At 35.4% G+C, this 11,826-nt stretch overlaps 1 protein-coding gene across 2 annotated transcripts; it reads left to right on the top strand.

Annotated features, from left to right (window-relative positions):
• Positions 1-304: 304 nt before the first annotated feature.
• Positions 305-11,230, top strand: LOC113061784 (uncharacterized). 2 transcript variants are annotated; one of them, XM_026231218.1, is made up of 10 exons: positions 305-512; positions 618-713; positions 828-980; positions 3,041-3,177; positions 4,051-4,187; positions 6,969-7,062; positions 7,147-7,485; positions 7,773-7,956; positions 8,041-8,168; positions 8,319-11,230. In XM_026231218.1, exons 2-10 carry the CDS (start codon positions 626-628, stop codon positions 8,634-8,636), a joined length of 1,578 nt encoding a protein of 525 aa, XP_026087003.1. In that variant the 5' UTR covers positions 305-512; positions 618-625; the 3' UTR covers positions 8,637-11,230. The 2 variants fall into 2 exon arrangements, with proteins under 2 accessions (XP_026087003.1, XP_026087002.1); XM_026231217.1 differs by having other exon boundaries at positions 305-713.
• The last annotated feature ends 596 nt before the right edge of the window (positions 11,231-11,826 follow it).

The raw sequence follows: 11,826 nt of genomic DNA, 5'->3' as shown, positions 1-11,826 counted from the left end.
CTGACAACCACCGACCACCCTGCCTTAACAATCACTCTAACACCTCATATAAATACCCTGGCAACCAGCTACATCACCCTAGCAACAACAAAGAAACACACTGGCAACCACTCGCTACACCTCAGAAGCTGCATAGCAATACCCTAGCAACCACACAGCAACACCCTGCCATCTACCTACAACACCTTATCAAATCCTGACAACCACTTTAAAAAAAAAGAATAATAAAATAAATATTTAAAAAAATCTGTTACATACGATTTGTTGTGAGTACACAGTAAAATTACCAGTGTAAAAAATGCAGTGTTAAATGTTAATAACTCCCAAAAGGTTGAATTAACAATCTACAGTGTTGATGAGTACACCCTGTCTTTGTAGTTGCAGGGTGCAACATTATGTGATTTTATTTTTACACTAAAAGTGCAAAAAGACGCGCCAAATTGTCTTGACTCCACCCTCAACGACTGCCTTGTGGGGCAATTACGCCATTTTGTCTGCACGCGACGGAGAAGGTAAGTCTGTTTCTGTGCTTTTCTTGTGTTAACATTATTTAAATAAAAAATACACATTATCTCGAATACGTTTAGAAATAACTGTTCTGCTGATGTTTCTTTTAGGATTAAGGATGCTCATTAAAGTGAAGTTCAACCATGAACAAAAGTTTGTTAAAGTTTCTGGCGCCGACCTGAAACTCTCTGATTTTCTGGATGAAGGTAACGTTAACTTGTGAATTTACTTGTAAAATGAATTTTTAGTTGTGTTTGTAGCTGCCATTGACTTTAAGAATTTTTAATTTTAAACTGAAACTCGTTTTGGTTTGTTCACAGCCTTTGTGAAATTCGGAATTCCCGCCTCCAAACGCGCAGAGACCAGGCTCTACGATTCGTCTTACACAGAAGTGGATGAGGATGTTTTCGAGGAGGTTATAAAGCAGCCAAATTTAGGCGTTTTTATTCTTCGATTCGAAAACTCGTCACAAGGTAATTTATCTTTGTGTGTGTGTGTGTGTGTGTGTGTGTGTGTGTGTGTGGCTGTAAATGCTATTGAGCTTTAAATAATGTTGTTTGAGCCCTTTCAGTATTAAAACAAATGGCCCTTTACACACGATTTGACCATATTTTTTTCTAAATATTAAAAATCTAAAAGATGCGCATCAAATTTGACACCTATATGAACAGTTTTAAAGTTGGTTTTATGAGTTTAAGTCGTTATCTTCAAAGGCTATTTAAGTTAGAAACGTTGTGTGTAATTTTAGAAACGTCCCTAAATTGGCGAATATCAAACGACAAGTTACGTTTAATACCGTTTTTATTGCTAAACCAATAAGTGTGAAACTCCTTTTGCTAATGAATGTACATTACTGAAAACGCGTTAATGCGACGGTTTACGCATTTATCGAGTCACACCCTGGCCGTTTCTCAATACCAAGAACGCAAAGTTCGGACTTGGCAAGATCGACTCGGGAGTGCAAACTCCTAAGAACGGGAGGACGCAAGGTCTGTAAAAGGAACAGCTGCGTACTTGATAACGTCACTCAGCTCGTCTTAGATACTCCGGTTATCCTTACTGTATTTACAATAAGATGAAATATAATATCAAACACCACTGCTTCTTCGTTTTCATTTAAACAATAATAGCCACAAAAATGTAGTTCAGGTAGGGCAGATATATTTAGATTATCTTCACTCACTGTATGTATACTTATAACAAAATGAAATATAAAACACAACCACATATAAAATATAAAATACACACACAAATACAAAAAACGTTAATATGGGGTTCAGGCAATATTTGCATATATATATATATATATATATATATATATATATATATATATATATACACTCTGATTATCTTTACTGTATGTATTAATGTATGACTACGCTGCCTCTTTTGGTTATGTCAGTTTTAATGAAAAAATAATAGCCATTAAATATGTATAAAAGTATAAGTATGAAATATAAGAGGCTTATATAATAGGAAATAAAGACAAAAGCAAACAATTCAGGCAAATGTATGCTACATCAGCGCTGTAATATAAAAGTTAATATAAACTAAAATTTGTGTTCCGCCCAAACGATATGACCAGGAACAAATAATAGATTTATGAAGATTGTCTGTTAGATACAGCTAAAACAAATGATATTTCATGTTTAACTACTACAGACACATCCAAGCTAGTGGCAAAGGTCAGAAGGACAAGCTGAGGTGAGACTGCACTCTGCGGTATATATGAGCACTGAGTGCCCGGTGATCACCTGGAAATAGGCGAAGCAAATTTTCAAATATGCACCATCTTTATAAATAAACTGCAGATTTGAGTTTTAAACAACTAGCCTACGTTCCCACCTGAAAAACCCTTAAATGTACATTTCATGAAACAATAATAGTAATATTTTGAAAATTATGCGGGTTTTGTCCTCTGCCATTAACGCTCGCTGGTTGTTGCAAAATGCATTGTGGGTTACCTGCTCCCTCAAGTTCACACAAGTCACATTTTGATGCATCCTTGATAAAAGGGGAAACATCCCAAGAACAATAACACATCCGGGGATTTGAACTGTACTTGGCTAGATGTGAACTTTGAATTAGAACAGTACTTGGGCAACAACTGATGACATTTCACAAGTCCACAAGAATGCAAGTACAGACAAGAATGCATATTGAGAAACGGCTCCTAATTCCACCATTAAAAAAATGCAGCCGATGTATTGAGGTGAGGACTTGTTAAACGGAATAAAAATTTGTCATAACCATGCAGGCGGGTTGCCTTATGTCACCAAATAAATTAAATAAAAACTTAAAATAGAGCATATATAAAAACACTTTTCAGTCTTCCAATACTAACGTGTGAATTGTATAATGCCCTTTGTGCTCTGCATGTCCTTCGCACTTAATATTGTGTATGTAATTTTGTCATAACGGCGGCAAGACAGCAGGGCTATTGCCTAAATTTTGCACAAGGTTTTGTGGTTGTTTTCAGAATCAGAAAGAGCTTTATTTTAACAGTCATTTGATGACAATTATTTTTCAATAGATTTGGCCCAGGTCCCTTCTGTGACAAGTGAAGAAAGCTCATTGCAGAATGCAAACTATGAATCTGATGACACCAGTCTTCTAAGTGATGGAAGTCCTTCAAGAAAGCAACAGAGGGTTGAAGACGAAGCCAGAATTGTGAGTGTGATTTTTGCATTGTATATTATTCTACAGTACAAATTTTAAACCTGACTATGAAAAACAAGAAATGTAACTGTGTGACTACTGACTACACAATCTCTGGCCCTTTTCACACCTGGCATCAACATGACTTGGATGATAGTCACAACTAGTAAGCCAAGACACATTGCTGTTTAAATCTTGTCAATTATATATGTCTTTTGTGACTGCTTTTGATTTCATGGTGAATGTTTTGCTGCTTTAAAGAACACATCACTTGCAGGGTATTAAAGGGTTAGTTCATCCAAAAATGAAAATTCTGTCATAAATTACTCACCCTCGTGTTGTTCCTAACACGTAAGACTCTCATTCAGTTTTGGAACACAAATTAATATATTAGTAAGGAAATCTTTCCCTCTATTGACAACTGATGCAGCTGCAATGTTCAAGGCCTAGAAATATAGTAAAAACATCCTTGAAATAATTAATGTGTCTCCAGTGGTTCAACCTTAAATTTATGGTTATGGGAATGGGATTTTTATTTTTATTTTTTTGAGCTAAAAAAAACAAAAATAATGACTTCATTCAACAATTTCTTCATCAATCTGTAAAAAGTCCACGTTGAAATGGTAAACTAACATCTATTTAAAAGAGCCTAAAGCAGGACAGAACCTGAAGGACAGAAGAACCCCATCCTGGAAGCACACTGTTTACGGATTGATTTAGGAGTGAAGAAATTTAATAAAGTCATTTGTTTGTTTTTGCACACAAAATACATTCCTGTCACCTCATAAAATTAAGGTTGAACCACTGGAGTCACATGGATTATTTCAGAATGGTTCTTGAGAGGGATATGGTTTGTCAATAATTGTATTACGTAACACTTTGCAGTTGGTCCAAAAAATCCTGCAGACTAAACCTGGTGGAGACGCAATCATCAGGGAATACAACAAAACCAAAAGCTTGACTGACAGCACCAGGAGAAAGATGATCAAGATTCTTACTGCAGATATGACTGAAAAACACAGGTAATCTGATGCCGTCCCAAAAGATTCTCCCACAGAACACAAATGACAATTTTAGAAGATCTGGGCCCATATTCACAAAACATCTTAAGGCTTAATGTAGCTCATAACTCACCAATTTAGAAGAAAATCTTAAAAAGAATGTGTGTGTCAGTCCTAAATTTAGGACTCCTAAATTTTTGCTCTAAGAGTATTTAACAAAGCATTTTATCATTAAAACTAGCTCCTAAATCTGTGAAATCTTAGGAGCAGTGAAGAGGACTCCTAAGTCACTAAGACCAAGCCACAAACTATCCTAATATGGCTTTTGGCAGCAGTCTGCCTCAGAACGTAAACATTTTAGAAACATTTGACGATAATGAGCTTTTAAAAAGGTATCGCCTTTGGTTTTGGAGGTTATCCCAATCCATTTTTTTCTCTGATTATATCCTTGTTTTCATTAACCTGCTGGGCAAGAAGTAACAGCTGTGCTTGTGTCCTGTTTGGTTTTCTTTTACATTTGCATGTATTACTATCAGCCATGATTATTCTACTCTGTTTATTAAAAGGCTGTTTATATGCATATTCACTAATTGTTTAAGAGGCCGTTAGCTGAACATATGACACTTGCATTTTAAAATCTTTATTTGAATGTGGCAATTAACATTTTTATTTTTAAATCTTTATTTGAATATGGCATCATATTGCGTTCTCTGACAGAGACTATCAGCCAATCACTGTGTGCATAGTTAGTAAGCATGCTGACATCCACAGCAACAAGGTCAACCCCGCCCTTTCTCTGAGCTTAAGACTTCTCTGTATTCCTAATTAAAAGTTTGTCCTAATAGGTTTTAAGAGAAAACTATTAGCTAAAAACTTTTACTGCAGTTTAGGTGAACTCTTAGTGGTAGGATTAAATGTTTTGTGAATACGGGCCCTGATCTGTCAGCTTCTTAAAGGGTTATTTCACCCAAAAATTTTAATTCGGTCATTAGTTACTCACTCTCATGTCGTTCAAAACCCGTAAGACCTTTGTACATTTTCGGAACACAAATTAAGATATTTTTGATTTAAATCCGAGAGCTTTCTGACCCTGCATAGAGAGCAATGCAACTTAAATTTTCCCAGACACTGAAACCTAGTAGGGACATTGTTAAAGCATAAATAAAGTCATTATTTTTGTTTTCTTTGTGAACACAAATATTCCATAGCTTCATAAAATTATGGTTAAACCACTGATGTTACATGGACCATTTTAACAATATCTTTACTACATTTCTGGGCCTTGACTGTGGAAGGACCCTTGTTGTCTATGCAGGGTCAGAAAGCTCTTGGAATTCATAAAAAATATCTTACTTTTTGTTTCGAAGATGAACAATGGTCTTACGGGTTTGGAATGGCATGAAGGTGAGTAATTAATGATAGAATTTACATTTTAGGGTGAGCTAACCCTTGAGTAATCCAAGTCACATTTAGAGCAATAAAACAATAATTCAAATTACTACATTTGATCAATTAAAGTGAAAGTTTACACCAAATGAAAGTGAATTTACTCATCCTTATTGAGCTGTCAAAATGGCTGAAAAACTAAATTAAAATTTTTTTACTTAAATATTATCAATATTCTAATTATGTTAGAATTTAAAAGGCATAATTTCAGTTATGGGAAAAAAAGCTTTTGGCTTCTCTCCTGAGGCCACAAGAAGGCGCATCGAGCAAAATATTATGCATATAATTTCTTCAAAGCATAATAAAATAAAAGGACTATCTTTGAAAAAATTGCATAATGTTTAAAATAATGTTTATAAACCATATATAATTATTAAACTTGCTTAAACAATTAGAAACAAAACAACATCATGCATGTATGTATAGTTTAATACAAAGGACCAAAAACCAATCAAAAAGAATACTTTCTTCGTGTAAAAACTTGATATGCAGTGGGGTGGGGAAAACTGCTATATAGTCTTGAGACATGTTTTTTAAAAGTTGAACTTGCATATATTTGACATAGCTTTACATGCGGCTATCTTGTGTGAGAGGCGAGTGCAACATTGATATATGTCCCTCTAGAAAATGCAATAAATGTTTTGTGTGAACGGCTTCAGTTTTGACATACACAACATCTTCCCAGCATCGATTGTTCTCTTTTTCTGCAATATTTTGAATGAACAACGTAGCAGCACCGCATCTAGTGGGTTAAACTGGATAGGCTAACAAAAGCCTTAAAATGCAATGACACTTCATCGTCGCATCGCGTGCACCACTGATAAGGCTGCCTGACGCACACCTAAAATTCAAATGCAGATTTTTTAAATTCGATAAGTAAAAAAAACAAAAAAAAAAACAGCCCTACATCCTTATATTCATGCCAAGATGTAGGTGTTTTTTTTTTTATAGAAAAACAATAAAGAATATTTTTAGCAGATACTGTGGTCCTTGGAGGTTTAGATAATGCAAGTCAATGCTTAGCATTCCTTTGAGAGTCAAAAAAATCATATCAGGTTACACTAAATTAATACCCATGGCTCATGATGATAACCTGAGGTCTTATGAAGTTAAAAAATCAGTCTGTGTAAGAAACTGAACATTAACTAGGGCGGCTTGATTATGGCAAAAATCTTCACAATTATTTTGGCCAATATTGTAATCTCAATATTATTTAACACGATTATGAGTGGGCCAGTTGACCAAAACTTTATATGACTGATTTATTTAAAGATTTCTCAATTCTCAATACCACAGCAGAATACTAGGGTAACTAATTAATAGACATACTTAAATGTCATTGTTTTATTTTGACAGCACATCTCCACCCAGAAATATTAGGGAAATGTATGCCCAAGGAATCGTTGCCCTGTTTCCATATCTTCGTGATCCCTACACAAAGAATGGATATGTAAGTGCAAATAATTTTTGTTAAAATCTAGTTATGGGGTAGTTGGTCACCTTTGTATTTATTAAGATGTGTTTGTTTTTAAAGGAACATTATTATGACCCTCAAAGTGGACAAGGTTACCTGACTTGGAAAATAAAGAACATTCAGAGGAACAGTGCATCATCAGAGAACTGTAGACGTTCCTCACAGTCTTTCAGTGGTGGCCCAACTTCGGAAAGAGAGGCTGCATCCAGCACAGATGTTATTCTCACTGAAGAACAGTGTAGAGAAGCAGTTTCTCTAATGAAACACACCTCAGAAGTGGACACCATCAAGATCAAAATGAAGGAGACATTTCAGTACCGTCGCAAGATGATTCAAGACCCAAACAGAAGCACTGATGTGTTGACAGAATTTCCACGCTTCTTGGATGTTCAAGGCCTGGTGAGAGAACATGTCTATGTGATGATAAGAGAATTTCTTTAACCCGGTCATTGGGTTGGGGTAAAACAAATATTATAGGTATAATGCAAGTTCAGCTCAATTGACAACATTTGTGGAATTTAGTTAATTACCATTTACAAAGAAATATAAAACTACAATGTATGTGCATAGTCACACATTTTTGAGCTTTATGAATTCTTCTGTTAAAACACGTTATTTGAGCTGTAAAGTTGTTTGAAACATTTTTATTGTGTTTGTATTAATGAATGTTTATGATGTTTTTGCAGATTGAACAGGATTTTGTTTTGCTCTTTGGTGAAAAGACGACTTCTAAGCTTTTAGAAAGGTGGCCAACTACATTCATGCACAAAGTTATTCAGCAAAGCAAAAGTCTTAACTCCTCCCAAGCTCTTCAGGACTTGATTGACTGTGCCGAAATGACTGTGAAGGAGAATGAAATAGGGGATGCAGGTTAGACTGTCAGAGTTCAGTATAAGATTGTTTAGACTTCTCCATGTATTTTTTTTTCTGATGTCATTTATTTTATTTTTTCAGGATGGAACAGTGACATTGCTTCTATTCTTCTTTTACTTCATTTGATCCCACCTTCACCACAAGGCAGAAAGAGACCTGGAAAGATGTCCGCATCTCAAGCAGAAAAACACCTCGTCATCTTCAAAAAGGTAAATTTGGTCTTTACTGTCATTTCCTGTAGTCTGCCGAAAATCAGTGTCTGATGGGCTAATTGTATTGTGAAAAATTAATGTAGAGAGAGTCAATTGGAGAGCTGATTTAATTATTATTTTTTATTTTTTTTTATTTTTTATCTTTAGGCCGGTACTAACATACAAGAGCACCTGGACTCAATTGAAGAAAGCACACAGCCATACCTGCTTGCCATGGGTCCAAAGAAGAACAGCATTCATGTATACTACATCATTCTCGACAAGAAAGCCATACCGTGTAAATCAGTGAGTGGTCTCAGTGCCTTTGATGAACTTTTCAAAGCGCACTTTGTGTTTGGTGCATCTTACAGCAAAGTCCTGCACAACATGTACACCTTTGTACAAACAACAGTTTTTCAGATTGACATTGGGAAAGTCAAAGAGTGCCCAAGAGTTGCTGAACTCAGAGCTAGATTCCTGCGTTAGATTTGATTGCTGGGAAAAATGATTTGTTTTGTTTGTTTTTGTTGTCTGAAAAACACAAATGTTCTTGTTCGACATCTAAAGTTAATTCATGGGCTCTTGCCTGGCAAATCACTTAGACTGAAATGTGGTGAAGCAGGTTGCTGTTTAGAATTTGCAACTTTTTCAGGTTTTCGCAAACATTTAAAAAGAGTTCATGAAGCAGGTGAAGTTTTGTTATGTGTAGAGGATGATGCTGTTGTTCATAATGCAGTTGGGCTACCAAGTAATACTGATGTGGCTACATGTTCAAAGGACAGTTCTTTGCCAGTTCCCAGCAAAAACACTACCGATTTGTGTGCATCAGCAATAGCACAATTGCAAGCTGCAGGTGTTAGTCAGACTACTGTTGATACTTTTGTTATGTCTATGGAGGAAGTAGTTCAAGACATCCAGGATCAAGTAAAAGAGACCGCTATAAAATGCTTATTTTCAGAAAACACGGACATTAAAAGTTCAATTGAGCAGTCATTTCATGAAATTGAAAACCCTTTCACCATGCTTAATTCCATATCTAAACGAAAATCATATTTTACTAAAAAATGGGGAATTGTCCAGCCTGTGGAGAAAGTAATTGGGGTCAGATTTGACAACAGAAAAAACAGGACTACTGGAACTTATGAGCAAGTTGCAGTGACTGACAAGTTTGCCTATGTTCCAATACTCCAAACATTACAGAACATTTTAAAGCACCCAAACACCACATGCAGGTTCAAGTCAGGTTTACCTAATAAAAACGGTATTTACTCTGATATTGAAGATGGACTGTACATAAAAAGTCATCCCCTGTTTTCGACTGAAAAAAATGCACTTCAGATTCAATTGTATTATGATGAATTCGAAACTGCCAATCCTTTGGGCTCAAAAAAGGGAATTCACAAATTAGGCGGTATATATTTTACTTTGAGAAATTTCCCACCACAATTTAATTCATCTCTAACAAACATACATTTATGTGCACTTTTCCATGCCCAAGACATCAAAACATATGGATTTGATGCAATATTGGAACCTATTGTCAATGACATAAAAGTCCTTGAAAACAAGGGTATACAAGGACCTGCTGGTTTTGTGCGTGGAAGCATTGTCCAAGTAACGGGAGATAATCTTGGTTTACATGGCCTTTTTGGATTTGTTGAATCTTTTAGAGCTCGGAATAACTGTAGGTTTTGTCTCACTGAAAGGGAAGATTATCAAACTGTGTTCTGTGAAGATGAGCCAAATGTAACTTTCCGCACCAAAGAAACACACGTACGACACTGTGAAGCTCTACAATCAGACCCAACACTACAACATGTTTGTGGTGTGAAACGTACATGTTTGTTAAACACTCTGCAGTACTTTAATATATCAGACAACTTTTCTGTAGACATAATGCATGATATTTTAGAGGGAGTTGCTCAGTTTGAATTAAAACTTGTTTTAAAGTATGTTCAAGCTAATTTTTTGACAGCGAAAGAGTTGGATGGCAGATTAAATTCATTTAATTATGGGTACATGGAGAGGAGAAATCGGCCTCCTTCTATAAAACTGGATGACGAGAGCAATGATTTGGGCATAAATGCAATACAGTGTTGGTGTCTACTTCGAAATGTGCCGCTGATATTTGGTGACATTGTGCCCCAAGACGATAAATACTGGCAATTACTACTACTTTTACTACAAATAGTGAACATTGTATTTTCTCCCATTTTAACTGAAGGACTTACTGTTTATTTGAAACACTTAATTACTGAGCATCACAGGCTGTTCAAGTGCTTATTCCCAGGAAAGAATCTGCTGCCTAAACATCATTTAATGTGTCACTACCCTCGGTGTATACGAAATATTGGGCCTATTGTTCACATGTGGTCAATGCGATACGAGTCCAAACACAATTTCTTCAAGACTCAACCAAAATGTTTCAAGAACATAACTAAGACGCTTGCCAAAAAACATCAGAATTTCATGGCATATAACTGGGAAGCCTTTAACCATGACAGAATTGTACTTGGACCAGGAAAGAATGTGTGTGTCAGTGACTTGAATGAAAGTGTTCAGATTGCATCTAAGTTGAACATTCCTACAGAAACAAATGTTCTCTCAGTGAAATGGGTGAAGTATAATGGAACTGAATATCGTTCTACCTTAGTTATTTGTGGTCAGGTAGACCTTGATTTGCCAGTGTTTTATAAAATCAGGGATATTATTGTCAGAAATGAATGCGTGTTACTGGTTACATCGCAGCTCAAAACTGTTTGTTTTGATGAACATCTTTTGGCCTACAGAATTGATCACAGACCCAGCGCATCTCTGAAAGTGTTTACTGTCAATGAACTCACTTATTACAAACCTTTTGATGTGCAGATGTCCTATGGGTCTGATAATTTCTTTTGTTTTGTTGTACCCTACTGTAATCTTATTCAAATTTAGCTGTCACTTGTTCATGTCTCTGTGAAGTTAATGAGTTTGTTTTATCCATTTTGTATTTCTGTGCAACCCCTCATGAATTTGACTGAACTGTTGAATGTTGTTTTAAAGTAGCCACTTTGCCCAGTTTTTAAATAAAAAATAGTTGTTATATCTGTCTGAAGACTCTTGATTTTAGATTTGATAATGTACATTGACACCATAGAACAAAGTAAAAATAAATTTTGCACTAAAAGGAATACTTTCTTGATAACACTTTGACTAATCCATAGGAATAACAACAACATCAAAAGGTGTTAAATGACCCGTAGTGTAAAATTTTAAGGTGTTAAATGACCCCAGTGTAAAATTGTAAGGTGTTAAATGACCCCAGTGTAAAACTTTAATAACAATAGTAAGTGTAACAATCTACACTCTCAGTGTTATTTTTCAGCACTATAAGGTGCCATTTTAACACTGTAAATTCAACACTACAAACAGTGTACTTTTAACTCTGGAGAGATTGGGACCATATATGATCTTTAGTAGTGTTAAAATTAACACTTTAAGTGTTAAATTGACACTGCTGATTTTACTGTGTAGCTATATTCTCTCAATTTCAACAGTTTAATCTCTTTGTAAACTCACATAGAAGCTTATCAAATTTATGTGAATTTATTTTTGAATGTATGTGTTTGTATGTGAGTTCGTATCTGAGTATGTGTTTGCCTTATTGCTATCATCAGAGCACCACCTTTTAGTCATG

Source organism: Carassius auratus, chromosome 43 (assembly GCF_003368295.1).
Source record: "Carassius auratus strain Wakin chromosome 43, ASM336829v1, whole genome shotgun sequence".
NCBI lineage: Eukaryota > Metazoa > Chordata > Actinopteri > Cypriniformes > Cyprinidae > Carassius > Carassius auratus.
This window is presented reverse-complemented; position numbering and strand designations above follow the sequence as displayed.

What these genes read in the sequence shown, in the direction of transcription:
- LOC113061784 (XM_026231217.1), top strand. Translation starts at nt 605, where the DNA reads ATGTTTCTTTTAGGATTAAGGATGCTCATTAAAGTGAAGTTCAACCAT. An exon ending in GATATGACTGAAAAACACAG is followed by an intron (nt 4,188 to 6,968) that starts GTAATCTGATGC and finishes TTATTTTGACAG; the next exon opens with CACATCTCCACCCAGAAATA. An exon ending in TCTTGGATGTTCAAGGCCTG is followed by an intron (nt 7,486 to 7,772) that starts GTGAGAGAACAT and finishes ATGTTTTTGCAG; the next exon opens with ATTGAACAGGATTTTGTTTT.